At 44.3% G+C, this 26,322-nt stretch overlaps 1 protein-coding gene and 1 long non-coding RNA gene across 2 annotated transcripts; one reads left to right on the forward strand and one right to left on the reverse strand.

Moving 5' to 3' along the window:
• The first annotated feature begins 1,554 nt into the window (after positions 1 to 1,554).
• Positions 1,555 to 15,153, forward strand: LOC146046450 (uncharacterized). The gene is made up of 6 exons (XR_014465893.1): positions 1,555 to 1,858; positions 1,959 to 2,072; positions 2,831 to 2,885; positions 2,990 to 3,052; positions 5,729 to 5,806; positions 14,525 to 15,153. It is a non-coding gene; the product is annotated as an uncharacterized LOC146046450 (long non-coding RNA).
• TMEM216 (transmembrane protein 216) lies at positions 14,741 to 25,911 on the reverse strand. The gene is made up of 6 exons (XM_083165747.1): positions 25,807 to 25,911; positions 25,646 to 25,662; positions 22,310 to 22,403; positions 20,170 to 20,262; positions 17,462 to 17,663; positions 14,741 to 15,023 (listed from the first exon to the last, which is right to left on the reverse strand). The coding sequence occupies exons 1-6, from the start codon at positions 25,817 to 25,819 to the stop codon at positions 15,008 to 15,010; spliced, it is 435 nt and encodes a 144-aa protein (XP_083021873.1). The 5' UTR covers positions 25,820 to 25,911; the 3' UTR covers positions 14,741 to 15,007.
• Between the last annotated feature and the right edge of the window lie 411 nt (positions 25,912 to 26,322).

Below are 26,322 nucleotides of genomic sequence, written 5' to 3' on the forward strand. Positions count from 1 at the left end.
ACACAACCTCACTTTTTTTGGTGTTAATGTCGACGCCTGAGCACATTATACGGCTTTCAGACCGCAAATGCCGGGTCGCACTGGAACTTTGAAATGGTCCAGACCTGGAGTGACCCTGCATTTTGGTCCATTCAGATCGCTTCATATATATATACACACACACACACACACCTGCTCAGGGAGGTCAGGCTACTGCTGCCTGTACTTACACTCCTGCCCGGCTTCATGCAACAGGGGAGGGGAGGTGGGATCCGGCCCCTCCATCGGGCTTGGACCCAGGTATTTGGTATAAAAGGGATATTATAAAGCTATTATGGTTGTGTTATGGTGGATGGTAATTTCAGTGTACAGTACATTAATTTTGCCTGTGTGTTGTGTCAGCACATAATATAATGCATATGTTTTTTTCTCTTAGAAGTAGAGAGTCACGTGGAAGCTGTACACAAAGTAAGTTACTGTGTTCTAGACAAAGACTACAATTCTCAGCCAACGCTGCGTATCCTAATGGTGTTCTCAGCCAACGCTGCGTATCCTAATGGTGTTCTCATCCAACGGTGCACATTCTAATGGTGTTCTCAGCCAACACTGCACATTCTAATGGTTTTCTCAGCCAACGCTGTGTATCCTAATGGTGTTCTCAGCCAACGCTGCGTATCCTAATGGTGTTCTCAGCCAACGCTGTGTATCCTAATGGTGTTCTCAGCCAATACTGCATATTCTAATGGTGTTCGCAGCCAACGCTGCGCATTCTAATGGTGTTCTCAGCCAACGCTGCACATTCTAATGGTGTTCTCATCCAACGGTGCACATTCTAATGGTGTTCTCAGCCAACACTGCACATTGTAATGGTTTTCTCAGCCAACGCTGCGTATTGTAATGGTGTTCTCAGCCAACGCTGCGCATTCTAATGGTTTTCTCAGCCAACGCTGCCCATTCTAATGGTGTTCTCAGCCAACGCTGCACATTCTAATGGTGTTCTCAGCCAACGCTGCACATTGCAATGGTGTTCTCGGCCAACGCTGCGCATTCTAATGATGTTCTCAGACAACAATGCGCATTCTAATAGAGTTCTCAGCCAACACTGCGCATTCTAATGGTGTTCTCAGTCAACGCTGCACATTCTAATGGCGTTCTCAGCCAACGCTGCACATTCTAATGGTGTTCTCAGTCAACGCTGCACATTCTAATGGCGTTCTCAGCCAACACTGCACATTCTAATGGCATTCTCAGACAACTCTGCACATTCTAATGGCGTTCTCAGCCAACGCTGCACATTCTAATGGTGTTCTCAGCCAACGCTGGGCATTCTAACGGTGTTCTCAGCCAACGCTGCGCATTCTAATGGTGTTCTCAGCCAACGTTGTGCATTCTCGTGGTGTTCTCAGCCAACGCTGCGCATTCTCGTGGTGTTCTCAGCCAACGCTGCGCATTCTAGTGGTGTTCTCAGCCAATGCTTACATTCTAATGGTGTTCTCAACCAACGCTGCGCATTCTAATGGTGTTCTCAGCCAACGCTGCACATTCTAATGGTGTTCTCAGCCAACGCTGCACATTCTAATGGTGTTCTCAGCCAACGCTGCATATTCTAATCATGTTTCACTGTCATTCAGGACCCAGCAGTGTTTGAGGGTCTTTGTGAACAGATGCTGTCAGCTCTATGCCTTCTGCAGACCAGTGTATCTGAAGTAAGAACACTTGGTGGTGAGACATTGGTGAAGTTACTGTCCAGAAGCTGCGGCCCACATTGTTTTAATTTCCATCTCTAGGTCCTGGATGTGAAGGATGAGCTGATTCTGCATAATGTGCCCAGCTCTGTGCAGGCTCAGCTCTGTCTCTCCACGTCAAGGCTTTTTAGAAGGTGACTAGTATCAATTCAACACTATTTTTGTGCGTTTGTGTTGCTTATTTTATCCTATAATTTGTTCTTGCAATTCTGTAATGGATTTGTTGTCCTTCAGTCTGACAGATCTGTACGTCCCCAGCACAGAACTTGTCCGTATGGTCCGTGTGTTTGGACCTCAATGGGAACAGAAACGTCTAATCCTGGAACAGCTCCAAGGAGAACATGAAAGGTGATAATGGGGTAAAGAAGTTTAGTATGGTGAAAAATCCATAGTGCAGAGTAGCCCTGAACAGCAGATTGTCATTTACAAGAAGTATTGTACAGTATTTACATATTGCATGGGGCTGACAGGTTGCGGTAAATGTTGGGGTTGGGATCATTTAGTCTACAGCATGATGGTCGACAGTCATTAGGTCGACACCATTAGGTCGACACGGGAAAAGGTTGATATGGGTGTAGGTCGACATGGGAAAAGGTCAACATGGTTCTAGGTAGAAAGGTCATTAGTTCAACAGGTCGTCAGTTCGACAGGTCATTAGTTCGACAATGTCTAGGTCGACAGTCAAAAGGTCGACATGGGGTTTCTCAGTTTTTTTTTTACCTGAATGTCAACACAGACACAGTTTAAAGTGCACCGCACCGCATCGCTCGCTGTGCTCGGGTTGCGCCGGGCTCGGGTTGCGCCGGGCACTATTTTATTCTCCCACCAAGCCCTAGAGGATGGTTGGGCATGAAATACCGCCTGTCGGCACATGTTGGCTCCCAAAACAGTGAAAAATTCCATGTCAACCTTTTGACTGTTGACCTAGACATTGTCGAACTAATAACCTATCAACCTAAAACCATGTCGACCTTTTCCCATGTCAACCTAGACCCATGTCAACATAATGACTGTCGACCACAATGTTGTAGACCAAATGACCGCATCCCAAATGTTGCTGTGGGCATGTGCTTCCGTGTCCAAATGTTTTTGTATGTGACCAACAGACTCCAGCGGCTCCTGTCCTTGTCTCTCCGACGGGTACAACATTTAGAGGCTCAGGTACAGTAGCTATGTCTATGACTATAACTTTATAAAGACAAATACATCTCCAGATCTCCTCTGTAATAAATAACTGACTATAGTTTCAATGTTTCCCTCCGCAGGTCCAGAGGGACGCGCAGTCCCAACAATACAGGAACTGGGAGAAGCTCTTTGTCAGGCTAATGGTAAGTGGCTATTCTACAACAGGCCCGGCCAACCGGTAGATCTCCAGCTGTTGTGAAACTACACATCCCAGCATGCTCTGCCACAGCTTTAGCATTCCTCAATGGCAAAACTGTGGCAGGGTATGCTGGGACCTGCAGTTTCACAGCAGCTGGAGAGCCACAGGTTACCCAGGACTGTTCTAGCCCCTTGTCACCTTGCTAGAAAAAAACAGCCACACTGATGTATTATTAAATAGTATATGGAAAGTCATTTTGACTTTTTCTATCTGCTGCCTTAATCCTCTTTGCAAGTTGTCCCTCCATACAGTCAGGGGCATGTTACACAAATAAGAGGGAATAGGCAAACTCAGCAGGAATCCTAGTCTCTGACAGAGTGCATTTCTGCTTCCAGTAAAATGGTGAAATGTTATTCAACATTTTAGAGATGACTTTATTGGACATTTAAACATGCGGCAGATTTGTTTAATATTAAAGTTTAATAGAGCAGCGGTTCTCAAACTGTGGGTCCTGACCCCCAAGTGGGTCCCGACCTTCTCAGTATGGGGTCGCAACTATTCAAAAATCTTTTGAATTGTTTATTTTAGACTCTTCCCATCATGTTTTGCCTCCACAATGCTGCCATGCAGGTGCTCTCTGATGACTACACATGTTATGCAGGGTTGCCGACCCTCCCGCATTTCGCGGGAGTATCCCGCTTTTTGATTCTTTCTCCCGGTCTCCCGGGAATCTACTGGATCCTCCCGGATTTTAGCCGGCCTGGCAAAAAAATCAGTGACTGCCATGCGCAGGTCACAAAGCGCAGCGCCGACGGTAACCTCTGTGCGGCTGTCCTATTAAATGACAGCCGGGGACCGGATGTGGTCACCATCATAGCGGCAAGCCGGCAGCAGCAGCACAGCATGGGGCAGCCGTGGGATCATCAGCAGAGCACAAGCGAGCAGCAGAGGAGAGGAGGCAACAGGACTCAGGAGCAGCAGAGGGCAGGCCGACAGTGCCGCAGATGACAGTAAGATAGCGGCTGACTGCTTCGGCACTTCCCTCCTGCTTCTCTCCCACTGCTCCCCGCTGCGCTGTTTACTTTAATAAGAATCAGGCTGTATCTCAATCCCCCGCCCCCCTCAATACAGACACCAAAGCTGCCGCTGCTTCATAAAAATTGTTCTCCTCCCCACTGCCTTATAACATTTTTATGAAGCAGTAATGAGGGTGCAGGAGGAGAGGAACAATTATTTTTATAAAGCAGCAGCAGCAGCAGCGTGGAGGGAGAGAGGGAGGAAACAAGAAGGATTCCAAGTTTGAAAAATGTAAGTAGCGCTAACTTTCTATAGTACCATCTGAAATATACTTTGGATAGCTCCGCCCATGGCCCCACCCCATTTACATGCCGTAAATGGGGTGGGGCCATGGGCGGAGCTATCCAAATTACAATTGAGTGCTCCCACGCCCCCACTCTCCCGCAAAGCCCAGCTAAGAAGTCGGCAAGTATGATGTTATGTGATCTTCTGCAGTAACTTTCTGGGGTCCCGTAATTATTTTTATTGTCTGGTGGGGTCCCAGAGCAAAATAGTTTGAGGACCCCTGTAATAGAGCATTAAGTATCAGTGAATGAAAACGTATTATATGGAATGATGTGCTCCCCATTGATAAATAAAATGACTTGCATAGAAGCTATTGGAAGCGGATTGCTAAGGAGCCTGTTGTCAGAGCTGTCTATAGTCTGTTTCCAATGTCAACAGAAATGAATGGTAAGCAAGCCTGATATATTGTATCTTACGAGGTCAAATCTGCAATGTACCGTCACTTTGAGCTGTGACAGTTTTTAGCCCACAAACTCTCCACCTCACTCCCAGTCCCTATCTGCTCCTACCTCCAGTCTCGGTCTTCACAGCTCCCTCTCTCTCTCTATATCCAGCAAGTTTGAAACAGATCAATGTCCCTGCAAAATTTCTTTCACTTTCTGTTATGGCATATTTTAGCACATAAAGGAGTAATTTGGTCTGTCGAAGTGGCCTCTAGTGGTCACTGGCAGTACTTCACCTCAGAGGTGAGGAGTAGTTAGTCTTTTATATATAGATATCAGGGATGTGATGATTTCAATGATTGGTGGCTTTAACAACCCCCTCCATAGTATATCTACCCCTTGGCATCTCTCTTACAGGTATAGAGTACTTAGCCTAGGAACCCAAAGGCTCCGTACAGTGTATGTAAGATATTGTGTACCACCAGCACTGCAATCAGTACGGCTGGTGTTGGCAGCATGGATGGTATAATGGTTAGCATTATTGCCTCACAGCGTGGAGGTCATGGGTTTGATTGATGGGTTTGATGGATATGGTCCTACTGTGCAGAGTTTGTATATTCTCACTGTGCTTGCGTGGGTTTCCTCCGGGTACTCCGGTTTCCTCCCACAATCCAAAAATATATTGGTAGGCTAATTGGCTCCCAACAAATTAACCCTGAAATGTCTGTGCGTTCACATGTAGTAGGGAATATAGATTGTAAGCTCCACTGGGGCAGGGACTGATGTGAATGTGCAAATATTATCTGTAATGCGTATGCGCTATATAAGAAACTGTTAATAATTAAATAATAATACAATCAGGCATCTTTAATGCATAAAAGTTGTATAGTCTGACACAGAGGGGATAATGACACTGTGTTATGTTGTTTACACAGAGGATAAAACCAAATGAAACATCTTGTGAAACTCAAAAAGACTGGGACAGTACTAGGTGATGGACAATCCCCGCCCAGGTAATAGTAATGATACAGGGAAGAGGCAGTAACTCTCTGCAGCTCAAGAAAACATCAGTGCAACCTGTCTACATTAGCCCTGGATGGGGGATGCAGTTACAATCCTGGCGGTCGGGATCCCGGCGTTCAGAATCCCGACGCCGGAATCCCGACCGCCGAAATACCAACACATTCTCCCTCCGTGGGTGTCCACGACACCCCTGGAGGGAGAATAAATTAGTGTGCCGAGCGTAGCGAGGCACCGGGCCCGCTGCGTGGCGAGCGCAGCGAGCCAGCAAGGGGGGGCGATCCACGTCCCCCCCTTGTCGGCATTTCGGCTGTCGGGATTCCGGCATCGGGATTCTGAACGCCGGGATCCTGACCGCCGGGATTCAATATGAATTCAAAATGAATCCCTGGATGGTATTAATAGTAAGTCAGACTTAGGCCAGATGCACTAACCTGCCATGTCACAGACTCTGTTTGAAAAATGTCAGGTAGGAGCTGATTGGTTGGTTGTTTATCATTCTCCATTTGATCACTTATGAAGCTTAATGCATTTGGAAACAGTCCCTGCTGGGAATTGTAGTTCCCCTACAGCTGGAGAGCCACAGGTCGCTATGTTCTGCTCTAAGCTTCCATGTTTGGCTGATGTGTTCTCAGCTGCACTTTAAATAGTATCCAGTTTGTACAGTATTATACAGGTTATGTAAGAGGATAATTAGAAAACCTTTCTCCTTCACACTTCATGGCAGCCTTACAATGGGTTAATCCCTTATCTCCTAGTATGTAGACAGGTAGTTTTTTCCACGTGACACTAGGATCCTCCCCTTGCTCCTCCTCCTTATGGTATATCTGCTCACTCCCCTGTTCCCCCTCAGTCTTTTTCCTGTCTCCTTAGGAGTAGGTGTAGGTAGATAGGTTTATTATTTTGTTACCTGATCGGTGTGCTGGTTATGCGGCTGATCCATGGGCAGCAGAGTGGGATGGCGGTGCCGATATCCCAGCGCTTGGTCCGGGCCGGTGGCAGTGACATGTGCGCAAGTAAAAGTCTCTCCATACCTGAGAAGTTGGAGCGTCTCAGCAGGACGGTATGTTACAGCGTGCACGCTCCCGGCGGCTATTAGTGCTGTCCGGTGGGATGACGCACTTCCGCTTCCGGGTCTGGTGCGTTCCACGATATCGGCGTGCGTTCCAGCTAGCGGAAGGGCTGTTTGGACGCGGCAATATCAAGGGTATTTAAGCCACAATGCTGTGTATGCTGATGTGTGCTAACACTATGGCGGAGCCCTCTAATACTGTGATTGCGCTGCCCAGGTAAGTCCTCATAGAGGACTGGTTATTAGTTTAGTAATAGGGAGTTGTTAGTAAGTATATTTTCTTTATTTTCTTTCTTTTTTGTAGTGTGCCTTCAGCACCAAAAAAGAGGACGGCTAAGAAAAAATACACATCTAAGCAATGTTTGTCATGCGATGTAACCTTTGTGGGATGCATAGGAGCCACATTTTGTGAACAGTGCATTAAATCCAAAACTCCTGCACAAGAAACACATAATGTCCCTGCTCAGTATTCTGAGCTAATTGAATGGATGAAAAAGAATTTCATGTCCAAGAAGGATTATTTATCCACTTCTAAAAGAAGTAGATCTCAGGCAAGCCTGGATCAGGATTCAGAAAATCTTAACCCTTACTTGTCAGATAATGCTGATTCCTTACATACTTCTATAGAGTCAGGTGAAGTGGTGGAGGATGACTGTACATTTAATCTGGATATTGTGGATGTGGTGCTCAAAAATCTGTACAAAACCTTTAATTATAAGGAAACAGTTAAAGAGGAAAGTGATGTTCTTTTTGAAGATAGAGATAAAAAAGGCAGACACTTTCCAATACATAAAGTAGTCAAAGACATACTGACAAAGGAATGGCAGAATGCTGAGAAACGTATTGGGAATATGAAAAGAATTGATAAAATGTATCCTATTAAGGATGAAGAGTTTTTAAAATGGTGTACTGTACCTAAGGTGGATGCTGCGGTTGCAGAAATAACCACTATTCCTATAGAAGACGGGGCATCCCTGAAAGATCCTATGGATCGCAAAATGGAAAGTGCATTTAAAAGGTTGCATATTTCAAATGCAGTTTCTATAAAATCTGGTGTGGCGGCGGCCTCAGTGTCTAGAGCATTACGGTTGTGGTGCGCTTCTCTGCAACAATCATGATAGAGTGCCTAGAGAACAGATTGCAAAAAATTTGTCTTCCATTCAGGCGGCAGTGGATTATATCTGTGAGGCATCTTTGGATACACTAGATTTCTCAGCAAAATCTATTACTTCCGGTGTAATAGCGAGAAGAGCGCTATGGCTCAGATCATGGGCGGCGGACTCGCACTCCAAAAAGAAGTTGGCAAATTTACCTTTTGAGGGATCATGCTTGTTTGGCACTAAATTGGATGCCATGATTCAACGCATGTCAGGGGGAAAAACGGTTACATTACCACAGGATAAACGTAGCAGATATGGTGAATTTTCATCTAGACAGACATTCAAACAGGTCCTGGTCGGTCCTATAGGGACAGATATGCTTCAGTCACGACGAGATCATTTTTTTCGTCAATCCAACAGTGACTACTTAGATCCTCTGGTTACAGTAGCGGTGGCAGGAAGACTCGTGGGTCTTACAAATTGTAACCAGGGGGTATCAATTGGAGTTTGCCACAAAGCCAAAAAGAGACACCTTCATAGAATCCAGTCTTCCATGTCAGAAGACAGAAAGATCAGTATTATGTCAAAGTATACAAGAGCTGGTTCTTACAGGGGCTGTGGAAAAAGTGCCAGTCTCGGAAAGAAGAACAGGATTCTATTCAAGAATATTTACAGTAGAAAAAGCATCCGGAGGGTTCCAGACAATACTAGATTTACGAAGGCTAAACGAAAGAATGATAAAGAAAAAATTCTATATGGAAACTCTAGATTCCATTATTTCAGGAATAAGGAAAGAAGACTATCTAATCTCAGTAGATTTAAAAGATGCATGTTTCCATGTTCCAGTGAAAACGGCAGACAGAAAATATCTAAGATTTTGTGTGAAAGGAACACATTATCAGTTCACTTGTCTGCCATTCGGCCTCACTTCTTCACCAAGAATATTCACAAAAGTTTTAGTAGCATTAATTGCTTATCTCAGAAAAAGAGGAATAAAAATGTGGGCGTATCTCGACGATCTCCTCATCACAGGGGCCTCAAGAGAAGCGGTAATGGCAGACACAGCTATGGTATTAGAAATACTCCAGAAGCATGGATGGCTGATAAATTGGAAAAAGAGCCAACTACAACCGTCAAAAATTATCCAATTTCTAGGGGTAATAATAAACACGACAGAATTCACAGTAGCTCTGTCAGAAGAACGGTGTGCAAAAATACAACAATTAATAGATATCGTCCAAACAAGAAAACATATTCAGCTAAAGGTGGCAGTAAGTATTCTGGGAATGATGTCATCTGCTATCAAAATTATTCCTTGGGCCAGATGGAGGATGAGAGTTTTTCAGTGGAGTCTGTTGAGGTATGCAAGACATCAAACAGCGCAAAGTTACTTCATAACCATTCCAATAGAAGCAAGAGATTCTCTAAGCTGGTGGAACGGAAATCTTCTAAGGGAAAGATTCTCATCTCTAAAAATTCCTCAATTTGTCGTCATCACCACAGACGCAAGCGCAACAGGTTGGGGTGCTCACACGAGGAACAAGACTTGTCAAGGGACGTGGTCTCCTCAAGAAAGCGAACTTCCCTCAAATCAAAGAGAATTAAGAGCGGTGTGGAGAGCTATGTGCGCATTCAAAGATCAAATCCAAGATTCTCATGTAAGAATGAAACCATTGAAAAGTCGTTCAAAAAGAATTGGAAAATTCTACTAAAAGATCCCATCATAGGTACCCACCTACCGAAGAAACCTAAATTTATTTATAAGAAGGCACCGAATATCAAAAATAAACTGGTAAGGAGTGCCTTAAATACAGCTAATACCAATGGCAGAGTTCGGACAAAGGGTTTCCACAGGTGTGGGCTGTGCAAAGGATGTCAAACAATCAAAAGTAATGGACATTCAAAAACAACAGAATTGACAATAAATGGAAACCCCCTTCAGATAGAAAATTTCATTACGTGCAATACCCCTAACGTAGTGTACGCCATCGAATGCACTTGCAAACTTTTTTATATAGGTCGCACATCCAGACCGCTCAAAACTAGGATCACAGAACATCTGAACAATATTAAGAAGGGCCTCGAGACGCATAGCCTGTCACAACATTTTAAAACCGTGCACAATTCAAACCCCAATCAAATTGTCAGATTCCTGGGCATCAAGGAGATAAAGGATGACCCGAGAAAAAAGAATAAAACATCAACACTGGCCAAGGAGGAAATGAAATGTATTTTTAATTTTAACACATTACTCCCTAATGGTCTTAACAAAGACTTTGAAATCAAATGGTTTTTATAGTCCCTTTTTTACCATCCCTAAAATAATTTTTTATCATCCGTAGTATGTATCATTTTAATTTTTGCATCAATTGTATTTTTATATGTTGTGCCGATTTTATTCTAATTATGTTCTCCCTTCTGTCTATTTCTCCTCTGAAAACTATTCGTTGGAGGAGAACTTTTCCACATAATACAACTTCTCATCGCTCTGTTTCTTTGTGCATATACACTCTGATATGGATATTTTGTGGAAAGCAAAAGATAGGACGTATCTAGAGGTCTCCGGGCGCTGCTGGAGCGTCTACAACGAAAACCGGAAGTGTGGCAAAAGACGCAACACCCGGACAAGACGGAAGTGGGGCAGCACCAGCGCTGACTACTTCCGTCATTCGCATCCAGGAACTGTTTTTGGCGCGATCAGACGGACTACCCTGATTGGCCATAGACCTTCATAAATAGAAGAAATGACAGCCTAACATTACATCCTTGAAAAAGACCGCAGCAGGCGGTTGAAACGCGTCGGATCTTTTGACTACCGATCTGGGGACTTGTTGCCGGAATAACGGAGGGTGTCTACCTGCCTGAAGTAAGAGAGTTTCCGGGACTCCAATCCTCCACGCTCGTTTGAGAACTTTGTCCACCAAGTTCTCCACCCATTCCGGTAATTGTTCGATTCCCCCCATACGGCTGTCTTTTATACCTTCACCACAGAACTTTTTATTTGATTTGGTTTTTAATCATTTTGTGTGTCCTGAATAAAATTGTGTTACACTATATCCGATTATATCTCATTTCCATATGGTGTCCCGATCTATGGCCTGATATATGGGAGAAGAAAGGATATTTATGCGAACAGGTGTATGACCAAATTATATTACCTCGGAGAAGAGGAGACGTTAAATCCCTTTTAAGGGGCGTACGGTACCTATAAAGTGAGGTGCAGGGGTGCACACTTTTGTTTCGATATTTGATGAAATAAGAACACACGGTGAAATAACTTGTTTATATCTAAACCTTCCTGAGGCGGAGAAGAGGAGCGTTCCTTATGATACAGGGACGTTACTCTCCATCCATATACCCATTGTGATAAATTGCCTATTTACTTATCGTGAGGCGGAGAAGAGGAACGTTCCTTTTGAGATAGGAACGTACTTTTTCACTCACATATCCACAAAAGTTCGCAGGAGGATTTTTGGAGTGCAACAAATGTGTCTTGTACACATTACCTTCTAAACTCTATTTTTGTGGTACGGGGTTTACCACACGCATTCCATATCCACCTGCAGAACTTTAGCGCTCTGTTTCGGTTCACCGTCTTTTGTGTCTCATGTAAGAATGTCAGACAATATTACTACGGTGACATATATAAACAAACAAGGAGGCACAAAGGGGCAGATGTATTAAGCTTGGCAAAGAGATAAACTAGAGTTAACGTTGAAGGAGATAAAGCACCAGCCAATCAGCTGTGTTTGAAATATGACAGTTGGGAGTTGATTGGCTAGTGCGTTATCTCCTTCCACTTTATCTCCAGTTTATCTCTTCACCAGGCTTAATACATCTGCCCCAAAAAGTGCAAACATGTTGAAAGAGTTGGAGAAGATTATGTATTGGGCAGAAGCAAACCTGCAATCAATATCGGCCTTCTATCTTCCGGGCAAGGAGAATCAGACGGCAGATTTTCTGAGCAGAACAGCAATATGTCCAGGAGAATGGGAGCTGCAGAATTCCTTGTTTCAAATGATAGTGCAGAAGTATGGAAAACCGGAAATCGACCTGATGGCAAGCAGCAAGAACAAGAAGGTGAATCATTTCTTTTCCAGGTATCAGATGCAAGGATCATCAGGGATAGACGCTTTGGCTCAGAAATGGGAGTTCAGACTGGTGTATGTGTTCCCACCTTTTCCTTTAATATCCAAGGTGTTAAAGAAAATAAGGGAGGAAAAAGTGCAAGCTATAGTGATTCTCCCTTATTGGCCAAGGAGATCTTGGTTCCCGATGGTTCTAGACATGGCACTAGAGGAACCTTGGACCTTACCGACATCCCCATACATGTTGAGTCAGGGTCCCATCTCCTACCAGGAACCTCAAAAACTGGCTTTGACGGCATGGAGGTTGAAATGTGATTATTGAGAAGTTAAGGTCTTTCAGAGTATATTAAAGGACTCCTTCTTCAGGCAAGAAAGAAGGTAACTTCCGAAATTTATTATAGAATTTGGAAGACTTTCCTTGAATGGTGCAAGAATAGATGTGATGTGAACAATTTGAAGATTTCAGATATCCTTCAATTTCTAGGTGATGGTTACAAAAGAGGTTTGGCCAGTTCAACGCTAAAAGTACAGATTTCAGCCTTGAGTATTTTACTGGATAAAAAACTGGCAGAAGAAAAATTAATTACTCAATTTTTTTAAAGCCATGAGAAGGATAAGACCTAGAATAAAATCAATTATACCTCAGTGGGACCTAAATTTGGTTCTTAATGCTCTTATGCGGCCTCCATTTGAACCATTAGATAGAGAAAAATTTAAATTTTTAACATGGAAGACTATATTTTTGATTTCCATCACTTCAGCTCGAAGCAAGGGCGTAACTACCATAGGTGCAGGGAGTGCAGCTGCTATGGGGCCCAGAGCCGAGATGGGCCCACTTTGCCTGTCAAAGTATCATGTGCTGTATACATATTTCAGCATTAGGTGATAAATAGGGGCCCTTGCAAACTTTTGCTATGGGGCCCACATGTATCTAGTTACGCCACTGGCTCGAAGGATTGGAGAAATACAGGCACTGTGGGCGCAGGAGCCTTACTTGAAGATGTTTAAGGACCGTATAGTGCTCAGAACAAATCCATCCTTTTTGCCAAAGGTAGTGTCAACATTTAATATAAATAGAGAAATCATTCTTCCATCCTTCTATCCAAAACCATCAGGTAGAAAGGAACAGGATCTTCATACTTTAGATGTGGTGAGAGCAGTATCAATTTATTTGAGCAGAGTCAAAACATTTAGACATTCGGAAACATTATTTGTTATTCCATTGGGCATAAGAAAAGGTTTTATGCCATCGAAACAAACCCTATCCAGATGGGTTAAAGAGACTATTACATTCTGTTATAAGAAGGTTGGAAGACAATTACCAGGAATTGTAAAGGCACCCTCGGCAAGAGCAATGTCTGTATCTTGGGCTAAGGAAGCAAAAGTGTCCATGAAGGACATTTGTGAAGCTGCGACGTGGTCTTCTATTCACACGTTTGCTAAACATTATGAATTGGATGTGTCTAGAGAACAGTTCGGGAGACAGGTTCTCAATAAAGTCATGTCCTAAAGGTATTGTATTGCCCTCCCTCATTTATGCTTTGGTATGTCCCATTGTAAGGCTGCCATGAAGTATGAAGGAGAAGATAACGGATTATACTCACGATAATTCCTTTTCTTCGGAATACTTCATGGCAGCCCGTATATACCCTCCCTCTATGTGTTTTTTCACGGCTAGGATCCAGAGGAGACATTCAAAGACTGAGGGGGAACAGGGGGAGTGAGCAGATATACCATAAGGAGGAGCAAGGGGAGGATCCTAGCGTCACGTGGAAAAAACTACCTGTCTACATACTAGGAGATAAGGGATTAACCCATTGTAAGGCTGCCATGAAGTATTCCGAAGAAAAGGAATTATCGAGAGTATAATCCGTTATCTTTGCTTTTATTTTGGTCAATATTCAGCAACTGCCCCATGGCACCTGATCTCTAGTCCCTGATATACCCTCTAGGACTGGAATGAGGAACCTTTGGCCATCCAGCTATTGTTAAACTAAACATTGCAGCATGTCTTGCAACAGTTTAAGCATGGCCAAAAAGCAAAACTGTAGCAGGACATGCTGGGATGGGTATGATATAAGTCCCCATACCAGCGGGTGCTGGATGAGTGACTGACAGTTGTTTCTCCGACATCGGAATCCTCGCTCGCCACCTTATTCTGTTCTGCCTCTATGGGGGTCGTGGACCCCCACGAGGGAAAATAGTCTGTGTAAGTCGGGATTCCGTCTGTCAGGCTCCGAACAGTTGGGATTCCGATGTCGGAGAAACGACCATCAGGATCCTGACTGTCGGTCACTCATCCAGCACCCACTGGGATGTGTACATCAACAGCAGCTGAAGCGCTCAAGGTTCCCCGTTCCTGCTCTAGGACTAGTATGAAATTGTGAAAGCATACTTATGGTACTTATGCCGATGGCCTGGGGACTCACACTTATATTGTTCTTTCCATAGATCACTCAGTTATAAAGACACATAAAATGTGAAGTGTATAAAGCCGCAAGAATTTTAAAGCAAGAACAATGAAGGGACTCTCCATTCACCCGAGAACATTAAGAGTACGTAAAGGATATCTTCCGCTGCAATGACGCGTGTGTCTGAATATGGAAATTAAACAGTTAAATGACAAACTGGGGACACGTGTCCAATATGATGAATAATCACACACAATTGTTAAAAAAAAGCGCCATTTTTATTTCTGCCATGTCACAGAAAAGAATAAATCACACGCACGCGTACACGCAACCCCATCCAAACACACATGACCAGAGGCTGCTATTCAGTGATCCAATCAAGTTCTTTCCAGCAGTGGGGAGGGTCACTTTACAGCACTGAATAAGAGCCTGCATAGAAGCCCAGGGCTCCTGCTATTTGCACAGCAAACAGAGATGAGACATTCAGGAAGCAGGAGTCATCCTGGTAACAGTTCTGGTCCCACTAGTAACTTGGGTCTCTACAGGAAGGAAGAAGAAAGCACAAATGTTATATCCTTAAATAACTCAAGTTGCCTCCCTGCCTCCCACCCCTGCATGGGGTCCCAATTTTTTGCATAAATGGAACACTATGGGTGAAATTTAATAGGATGAGAGATTCAAAAAGTGAGAGATTTGGTAAGAAATTGCCATTTTTTTTTAAAGCGGCAATCATTTACACTGCAAAATCAAACTGGTTTATGATTGGCACTTTAAAAAAACCCTGAAGATTTCTTATCAAATCTCCTACTTTCTGAATCTCTCATCCTATTAAATCCCCCCCCTATTTGTTATAGAACAGTTGGCTGGGAAAATTGACAAATAGATTAGAAGAATTACCGTAGAATGTTCTTGAAACTACAGTTTTGCGGTTTTACAGCGAATCAGGTTGAGGCGACTTGTATAGAGATTGCTATAAGGCATTACAGTCCAGGTTTTAAGACTATCCATGCTTGAATACAGATGATTAAATTAAATGTACTAATACACTAATTAAGTATACTTAAAATCTGATCTGATGGGGGGGAAAATGTATTCAATTGTCAGTGATGTTCACGAGGTACCAGCACTCGGACAACTTTTCCGAAAACAGGGTGCACAGAAAAGCTGCTGTATTGGTATATCACTAAGTGGTGTGCGCCAATGCCACTAGCTACATTGCCCTATACCTATGTCACATTATGAGAAAAGGTTTGTTAAGTGCTGGAAAGTTTCTGTGCCTCTGGCTGGACACCCAATGGGATATACACTTGTAAGCAGCAGTACCCACACACCTAATAGGTGGACAGGGAGGGGATCTAACTGTACATGGCTGTATAAGCTAATAATTAATGCTGGGGTAAGGGCAGATTTATTAATTTAATGGTAAGTGGGTGGTAATTATGTATTTGTGGGGCTATGTGTTTGATGGTACAGGCTATTAAATGAATAGTTGATTATTTAGCTTAAGTGGGGAACGTTTCCGTCAGTTGGATTCACTGCAGTTTTCGACCCATTCCCACTGTAACTTAACAGCCGGTATTTGATGTTCCGACTGTTGAAACGGACGCGTTTTGTCAGAAGGCTTCAATGCTGTCTGAAACGGCAGCATTGAATAGGCGAGTGCAGCTATTTCTGCCTGTGGAAATAACGGCACAAATTGAATGCCCCCTGTTTTATAGTGATAGTGGTGGCTGCAAAACCTGAGCAAGGAGAGAGCAGAATAGTTTCCCAATTCTGTTGGGACAGCCCTGACTGAGCCCTGCACTTAATTTTGCTTTACTCATAAGCAGTGTTCCCTCTAAGCTGTGCGCACGTGCGCGCGCACACAACTCGATGAGCGTGCGCACAGACATTATAACAGAGCGCACAAAGCAGCAGTGGTCCCTTTTTGCAGTTGTGGACTCAATTAATGTGTGTTTCACCCATTAACTACATTGTGTGCTGTGTTTTGAATATTTAAATGTTCAATATCTTTTTGAAGTAAAGTTAACACAAATTCTGAACGTCATTTTCCAGTTATATATAAGTGACACACAAAAATTAAAATTTCCTGCCAAAGTTGCACAGCCAAAATCTTTTGCCGCACACAGCCTTCGTAAAATTAGAGGGAACATTGCTCATAATGGGAGTGTTGCATTTACCTTATATACCCTTTCCACTGCACAATAACCTGCGTTACTGCCGGGTTTACCTAAGTCACTGCATGGAGGAAAAGGGTCAATGATAAAGAACTGTAGGCAACCCAGGTCGGACCCTTGTAGCTACCAGGGTTGGATCCAAGTAGCCTGTGGTTTAAACGGTAGTGGCTAGTTCCTATCTTGTGAATGTAGTTTGGACCACGTGACCGATAGACTATATAATGTGGCAGTGGCAGCAGCAAAGTCAGTGGAACACCAATTTTATTATCCAACCCACCACCGGTTGCCTTTAGCCTGAGAGGGAACACTTTATGTGTCCTCTTAGCTACTTTCAGACTCCCCCTACCCTCACAGCTCCCTTGGTATGTCCCGTCAGTTGGAACATTTACTCAGGAGACTACATACACCACCCTAAAAGAATAGAGAGAGACCAGATCACCGATGCTTGGAGATGATTTCACCTCCAGGCGCCAGCAGAATAGAGACTGCACAAGGTGCAGTCTGAAAGGGGTCTACCAGCCTATATGTTGAGTCTAGTCTGCGGTGTGAATGGGGTCTGACCCAGCTCTGACACTGGTTGGACCAGTGTTCGAAAATCTGGGTCGAAATCTGCCTTTTGGCGGAAAGGAGTATAACTGCACCCTGAATTCCCTGTGTATTTGAAACAGATGTGTAGGGGTAGTAGAGCAACCTAACAATGGCTAAAATAACGCTGGTCATGCCCATTCTGAACCGGTAGTATGGGATAAAAACCCCATTTAAAAAAACTGCATTTTCCCAGATGAGTGATTAGGAATTACCTGCAGAATGTGATGAGAGCAGCACAACTCAGGATGATTTCTAAGCCATAGAACAGCAGGATGATGCAGCTCAACACAGTCTCAAGCCGTAATGCATAGGTTTGGAGAAACAGGAAGTATAGCGCAAGCAATGCAGCTGGAATGGTTAGACCAACACTGACCACCAGAGGGAGTTTGCGCTCACACTGGTTACCACGGCATCCTAGCAAAGAGATTAACAAAACAGTTATATGCAAAAATTTTGAATACCACAATTAAGTGGGTAACAGCAATGTTGGCTGAACCAATAGTCAGTATATTCAATATTCATGAAAATGCAGCCTATGTTCTCTTCTGCACTTGAGCCACTTGTCTAAATATAACATCAGAAAGAAGGAACAGCGGTGGGAGGAGCCTGCTGAATGGTGGTGGGGAGGAGCTCTGCACATGGGCTGCCCAGCCCCTAAAAAGCCTTTTACTAGTCATGAAGTTTCTGTGTGAAGTCACTGTTTCCTAATGAACTGACAGGACGACTTTCTCATTGGCTGCCTACACTGTAGGTTGTCCTAAATCGGAATTTCTCTTCCGGACACAGTGTTGGAGTAACTTACAATAGGCAGCAGCACTCCAGTAGCTGTAGATGGCTGTGCTATGATTATACACAGTGTTGGAGTAACTTACAATAGGCAGCAGCACTCCAGTAGCTGTAGATGGCTGCGCTATGATTATACACAGTGTTGGAGTAACTTACAATAGGTTGCGTCACTTTAGTAGCTGTAGATGGCTGTGCTATGACCAGACACACTGTTGGAGTAACTTACAATAGGTTGCGGCACTCCAGTAGCTGTAGATGGCTGTGCTATGACAAGACACAGTGTTGGAGTAACGCTTCGGGTTCACGTCAATTGTGGGGTGACGACGGGGCCATATATAATGTGAAATGGGTCATATTGGCCCATTTCACATTTTTTACTATGTGAGATGGGCCAATATGACCCATTTCACATTATATATGGCCCCGTCGTCACTCCACAATTGACGTGAACCCGAAGCGTGGCGAGCGCAGCGAGCCCGCGAGGGGCGGCGGTGCGCGTCCTCCGACCTTTTCATTCCCCTACTATACACGTCGGCGTGGAGTTGAGAATATATAGTGTGGCGAGCGCAGCGTGCCACCGAGCCCGAAGCGTGGCGAGCGCACGCGTATACCTGTGAAGTTATACACGTACGCTCGCCACGCTTCGGGCTCGGTGGCTCGTTGCGCTCGCCACACTATATATTCTCAACTCCACGCCGACGTGGATAGTAGGGGAATGAAAAGGTCGGAGGATGCACACCGCTGCGCTCGCCACGCTTCGGGTTGGCGTCTATCGGGTGGTGGGGTTTACGTTGTAAAATTTGGGGGTCTAGGGAATATTTTACATTGAATCCAATGTAAAATCGGGTCCCAGGGACCCTATTCACATTTGATTCAATTAAAAAATCGGGTCGGTCGCATCGCATGCGATCGACGCGATTTTTCCGACACGACCACCCCGATGGAAATCGGTGTGGCCGTGCTAGGAAACAAGTACCGCATATTCATACCTGCGCACACGTGGTTAACCCAGATAGACTCTGGCACTGACTAATACCCCTTTCACACCAGAAAATGCAGGGACCCACCCGGGTTGGCCCCTTTCACATCAGAAAAGTCCCTGCATTTTCTGGTGTGGAAAGGAGGCGGAATGGCGGGCGGAGAGCACTCATCCCGGGTTGCTGGTCCTCGGTGCAGGCCGGGGATACACACAGGCGGCGGGTGCAGATGACGCAGCTCTCCAACTGCAGTGAGGGCGCCAGAGAGCTGCTTCATCTGCACCCCCCGCCTGTGTGGATCCCCGGCCTGACAGCACACCGAAGACTAGCAACCCGGGTGAGTACCCAACCCGGCCAGGAACCCGGGAACAACCCTGCTCCATATGTATGCGCTATATAAGAAACTGTTAATAAATAGCAGGGTTGAAATCCCAGCAAAATTTCTAATTTTCCTGGCCCAACCCAGGAATTTAGGCTGGTGTGAAAGGGGTTTAAGCCACCTGTGCCCAAGCATGGATATCCTGAAAACCTACACTGTCAGGGTGCCTTGAGAAGTAATGCTCTAGTATATTACTCTATAATGTCTAGCAATTTAGGGTGTCATTTAAAGTAAAATAAACAGTTTTTCATCATTAAGGATCTAATCCATTACTGGTCATGAAGAGTTGCAGACAATAATAAGAACACTCAGGCCATGCCATAATATAGTATTTCTGGCAGTGTGGAAAGTGTAATAAAGGAATAATGGCTTACATACAGTGTCGTAACTGGAGATGCTGTAAAACTTTCCTCACAATGAGATCTAGTAGGGCTGGTAGTGGGGTCAGGTGACATAACAGGCACACATTACATTTTAATGCCCTCATCAGACAGTTGTTCATTTCACACTTCACCAGTTCCACAGCAAACTGCTTAGCAACCTTTCCCTGCCTCATCAAGTATTAACCTCACACAGGACGTCCTATTGTCTAACACCCTCCAACAAATGGTGATGCCGGTGTTCTCAGACTGTACAGCAATAAGTCATGATTGGGTATAATGTATAGAAGGTAATCCGGTCTGAAGAACTAACCCAAACTGAATCCATTGCCGACTTACTGCCACTGCCCCTTATAGAGATAAATAGGGGAAACCCTCTATTTACACAGACTACTCACCGAGAAACAATCGCGTGACCTCAATGCCAAGGTACAAGAAAAGCAGCACCGCTTCCAGTATGATGTTAGATGTAGGGTACGGTAGGATTAGACCTATAGCCATGAAACAAAAGAGGATTTATCAAACCCAACAGGCCTCATTATGGGGGTTATTCTGGTTCACTCCTTCTGGCAAATTCCTTCTCAAATTCACAAAACCAGGTGCACTGCAGGTGGGGTAGATGTTACTTGTACAGAGAGAGTAATATTTGGGTGGGGTTTTACTTCATAGTGGCCCTTATTCAGATCTGACAGCAGTACAAATTTGGAAAATGGGCAAAACCATGTGCACTGCAGGTGGGGCAGATGTAACATGTATAGAGAGTTACATTTGGGTGAGTTATTTTGTTTCTGTGCAGGGTAAATACTGGCTGCATTATTCTTACACTGCAATTAAGATTTCAGTTTCAACACACCCCACCCAAATGTAACTCTCTCTGCGCATGTTACATCTACCCCACCTGTAGTGCACTTGGTTTTCCCATTTTCCGAACAAATTTGTACTGCGATCAGATCTGAATAATGGCCAGTGACTCACCCAAAAATTCTCTCAGCACATTTTACATCTGCCCCACCCCCTGCAGTGCACATGGTTTTGTCCATTTCAGAAGGAATTTGCCAGTAGTGAACCAGAATAACCCCCAATGTCTTATTCATATTCTCAGCGTTGCTACTGCACTTACATCTAACCAATTAGTGTGCCTGTTCTACTTTGCAAATGTTTCTCATTAAGGCATGTTCTACCGTGTTAATCAGTAATATTATTGTATTAGTAATCGAACTGTGATTTATGGCTAACATTTTGCCATATACATGGAATGCTCTGTCGCCAGTGCAAGCAGAATATGGGAGGCAGGAGAGAGTGTACCCAATAATACTGCATTAGCCATGAGAGCAAAGGGTGTGATCCCTTCTGCTGGACTGCGACATACTTTATGCTGCACTCAGAGTATACAGCAAAACAACGGTACAATGCAATGTGTACATGTTAGTGCACGGAACAGGGAACTCACAGGCTGTAGTACAGTATAGTAATAACCGACATTTCCATCCTTCAGGGATTACCATTAGTGATTCAGCCCCAAAGGGATCGGAAATGTTAACCATTACTATGCATTAAATTGAAAGAATCATTTACAGGTTGAGTCTCCCTTATCCGTATATTCCAAAAACCAAAATATTGCGACAACCGTGGTTTTTCAAAATATTTTGTATTTTTTTTTTAGTTGTGTCGTTTTCTCCCCCACCTTCTTTTTTTTCTACTTACCTGGTCCCAAGGATGCATAATGCACCCCCTGGGACCAGAGATGCCTCTGCAGAGGATTCCAAAGGCCACCGTGGATGCCAGGGGACAATGGGTCACCACCGGGGGGACCAGGTAGCTAAGAAAAAATGCAAAAATCCCTCATCCAAAATGCTTGTGTTACCGAGCATTTCTGGATAAGGGATACTCAACCGGTAATTTTTTTTTTTTTATTATTATCTACATAGCTGTTGAGTGCTGTATTGTGGACTATGAATGCATGCTGTATGCATGCATGCATGTACGTACGTACGTACTTACGTATGTATGCCCTACTGTGTTCCTAAAAGAACACCCCTATAATTGGATCATGTTCAGCCCTCTACACACTTGTCGACTCCCCCCGGACACAGATACCAGTGGCGGTGGGAACACACTTGCCAATGCTGGTGGGGGAAGGGAGTGACGATGGGAGGGGGGGTGTGCACTGGCCATGCTGCTTGGGCGTAGATAGCGAGGACCTCCTTCGCCTGAACCAGCGATATTAAGTGCACACACTAGAAGATATTGTGAACAATATTCTGAGTGATACTGTACTGTTCACAATATTGTCTAGTTTGTATGGAAATTAACTGAGTGTGTATTGTGTGTAACTCAGATGTATATATATTTACTTATGTTATTGCACTGCCTTGCTGCTGTGCAATACGATACAACTCTCAATCAGGCCCTATGTCTACATAATGTCTGAATATGTTAATCAGTTATTGGAAAGTGAATGCAAATAACAGAATTACATGACGTATATAACATAAGACTATAACAGACAGTCATAAAGTAAATGAACTTGATACTCACCTTTATATATAAATATGAGAGTCTCAATTAGGAAGTAGGAAGCACAGTACCATCCATTGAGGAATAAGAGCACTTCCAGGGGGGTGGAGGAAAGCTATTCTTGTCAAGAAAATATCTTTAGCATGTACTTGTAGATATCATTACACACATCTATCAGAAAAGCATGCAGGTCTAATGATCACAGAACAAATCAGAACTTATGGGGCCTACACACGTGGCGAATGAGGCGTATTCTCTAAGCTAGGACAGGCCAACCTGTGGCTCTCCAGATGTTGTGAAACTACAAATCCCTGCATGCCTTGCCAGTTTTAACACTCCCTTATAGCAAAACTGTGGCAAGGCATGATGGGATTTGTAGTTTGACAACATCTGGAGAGCCACAGGTTGGTCAGGCCTGCTCTAAGCGATCTCACTAGCTCACTTAGAAAATGCCTCTACATCGCTTTGTGTGTAGGGGCCATAGCGATGCGTGGACAACTGCATTGCTATCGCCCTGGTGAGTAATATCCAGCATGCCGGATAAATTTAGAATCTTTGGGGTCAGGACCAGTGTTCTCACGGCTCTGACCTAGAAATATCACTTACACTGCATATATACCTCAATAATATCTACACATTATAAAAAGGTACAGGTTCCATTTTCTGTTAAGTATAAACATCACATATAATGTGGGGGGGGGGGGGTTTACGCATTTTTAAGGGTCTGCCCACTTATAGGCATTTCATATAATGGTTGAACCCATATACACGAGACATTTTAGTCTGACCACACAGTGAAACGAAAAGCTATTAGCTATACCAATTGTTAAGACTAACAGTGCATACATACCTCCTTGTCAATAATCGTGTTCATTCTAGCACCCGTTATCTTTGAATACCCATGCAGTTCCTCTTCCCTGCCTGGGGTGTTGCTGTCTGCTGTAGTGCTTCTAGCACAGTGTGGTCTGTATATCAGCACTGATATGCAAAAACAGACCTGTGCTAGAAACACCACAGCAGACAGCGACACCCCAGGCAGGGAACAGGAACTGCATGGGTATTCAAAGATAACGGGTGCTAGAATGAACACTAAATAAATATATATTAGAGCAATAATCCCATGAAACAAAAACACTTATTAATGTATGTAGGATTCTGGGATACCATGGTAACCACAGTAACATGATACATATGTGAGCAGATTGACTTTGAAATGCTCCACTGAAACATACTTTATCTACCATCACATAACATGCTGACATTAGTGAGACTGTTGGTTTTGGTGGATGGAACTGTAGTCTTCCTGAGCATCCCTTGTAGGCTGCCTGGGTCCTTCTGGGTGTTCCCAAACACCTGTGGGTAATTTGGTGAGACTGCCAATGATAAGCCCTGTACACATGCATCGATTTTTTCCGATTTTTTTATTTGATTTTGCTTATAGAAGCAAAATCGACTCCTTAACGAAATCAAATGGTTTTTAAAGAGAATTTTAAAATAATATGATGGCGTTTAGGACAATAGCTAAGGAAACAAATGGCAATCTGATGCATACTCAAAAGGTACTTGCCTATTAAATAAATATATATGTGTATATATGAGTTAAGTACCTTTTGAGTTCCAGAGTGCAGAGAGGGTTCCATTTAGATCCATTCTCCACTTTTTGGGTGTGCTTTAGACCGGAGATCTAACTATGGAATTTGCAAATGGGGTGATTATTGAACGACTGCACATGCAAATGAGCAAGGGTGATTAGCAACTGAAAATGTGTATGGCTCGTAAACATTATGTGGCTGGACGTTCACTGACAAGAAGCCAGCATTTGGAGTAGAAACCTGCTGTATTATTTTTTCTGTCTGGGCGGCGGCTCGCTCCTTGAAGTCCAGTGCAAATTCTCAAAGTAGCAGACAGGTCTGAATCATGCCCTGTGTGCATGTTTGTAATCAGCTCCCGCATGTACACTAAATAAGCCCCATACACACTGGGTTAAGGAGCATCTGAGCGATAGCTTTTAAAAAGTCAAGTGTGGACACTTAATATTGTGGTCCTGCGCTTCATTAACAACCCCCCCCCCCCCTCCCTTCCCGTCAGCTGAACACAGGGCTGCCATCAAAAATTGTGGGGCCCAGGACTGCTAAATAGGCAGGGTTCCCGTTCCCCCCCCCCCCCCCCTACCCCTTGTGGAACCCCTGGTGTGTCTAGTTAGACCTCCCATGTCCACAGCACTGGCCGCACTACTTAACCTCTACAGGTACTGTACATTGCATTAGGTGAAATTAGGATAAATTATACTAGATAGTCTCCAGTCCTGGGCCCCATTAATGTTGGGGCCCAGGACTGGAGTTCCCACAGTCCCCTCCGATGGCTGCCCTGGCTGAACATGCAGTTCAATTTTGGCTGTATAGCCAACAAACTGAATGTTCAGTGGGTCCTGCTGACAGCACTGAACGGTATCATTCAGTGTGTATGCTCAATGGATTTACCCACAGCTGCGGACGATTATCATTAATGACATCCACCACAGTGACAGTGGTAGGGGCATCGGTCAGCAAGTAAGCAATGCTGAACATTTTTAAATGAGGTAAAAACTGGACCCTGAATACCGGACCAGACCAGACATGCTCCATACATCAAAATGCCATTCGAAAGCTTGTAGAGTACCGTCCAGGGGATGCCTAGCTATGACAGCTGTCACCTCGGAGACGGGGAAGAACAGATTACAGCCTCCCTGTATGGTCAGGACTGTTCCAGTTTTTACTACATTCCTGGACCATACAGGGAAATTGTAATATCTCGCTCCCCATCTCTCTGGTGACAGTTGTCACGGACATCCCCACCAGAAAGGACACCCTAAGAAGTTCTGGAACGGCACAGTTTGATGACTGGAGCCTGTCTGGTCCAATGTTCCGGGGTCTGGCCAGCATTCCAGGGTCTGGTCCGTTCCCATTTTTTTTTACCCATTCCCAACACTTTTGTATCCACCTTCAGCAATTGCAGCCAGTTGCACACATAAAGGAAATGACGGATGATGGGGCTTGGTAATAAATAGACCCCTATGGGAGAGATGTACCAAATCTTATAGAGAGGAAAGGTGGAGACGCAACCAATGGGCTTATAGCTTCCATTTTATAGCATGATATAGCTAAATGAGAACAAGACACTGATTGGTTTCTAGGGGTCACTTGCGCTCTTTAAATGGTTGGTTACATCTCCCCTTGTCTGCTGGTGACCACAAGTCCCAGCTGACCCTGACAGGATGCACACCATGTAGAGAGACCGGCTACACCCGGTGCAGACCAGCGATACTCCGCCGGCTGCTGACAGCCCTCTGCGTCCCGCGTCCCAGCAGATGAAGGATACAACTCCGCGTCTTCTCCCTGGTAGACAAAGCACAGTGATACGTGGGGTTTATAGGCGGAACACGGTGGGTAAGGGGTCGGGGTGCTGTATGAGGGGGATAGCGGTCACCGGGACATACTGCTACGATGTTCGTATGTATCGGCTAATCCGCAGATACTAACCTCTGGACGCCATCTTGGTGCTCTAAGGACGCGTCTGACGTCACTTCCTGGATACAGTCAGAAGACCCGCCTCTTTTCATTCAGCTGCATAGATTACACACTGTAGCCAGGTGACATGGTTATCAGTGGGTGGCTCGTGTGTGTGTATTGCATTGTACTATATCTATAGGATAATATACATTACAATGCAATATCTATGTTTGTGGAATTATTGGATCCCCATATAGGTCACATATATTTTGGGCAAGGACTGATGTATATCTTGTATAATGTGCTGCAGAGTAAGTGCACTATATAAATAACTGGTAATAAATAATGATACATGCTCAAAAATCGTTCACTGACGTCACCCACCTATCCAATATTGATGACAGGTGAAGTCATTAACGATGAGCAGAGCATGCAATTAATGATGTTAGCACCATAGACACAGCCTGTGCGAGTGCCCACCCCCCTGTCGCCGCCCGTTTCACTTGTTAACAATGAAGACACATCCCTTTTATGTCTCCACAGCAG

The sequence above is a fragment of the Crinia signifera genome, chromosome 11 (assembly GCF_055691185.1).
Source record: "Crinia signifera chromosome 11, ASM5569118v1, whole genome shotgun sequence".
NCBI lineage: Eukaryota > Metazoa > Chordata > Amphibia > Anura > Myobatrachidae > Crinia > Crinia signifera.

What these genes read in the sequence shown, in the direction of transcription:
- TMEM216 (XM_083165747.1), bottom strand. An exon ending in TCTCATATTTATATATAAAG is followed by an intron (nt 20,263 to 22,309) that starts GTGAGTATCAAG and finishes TCATGGCTATAG; the next exon opens with GTCTAATCCTACCGTACCCT. An exon ending in GGTCACGCGATTGTTTCTCG is followed by an intron (nt 17,664 to 20,169) that starts GTGAGTAGTCTG and finishes TCTCTTTGCTAG; the next exon opens with GATGCCGTGGTAACCAGTGT.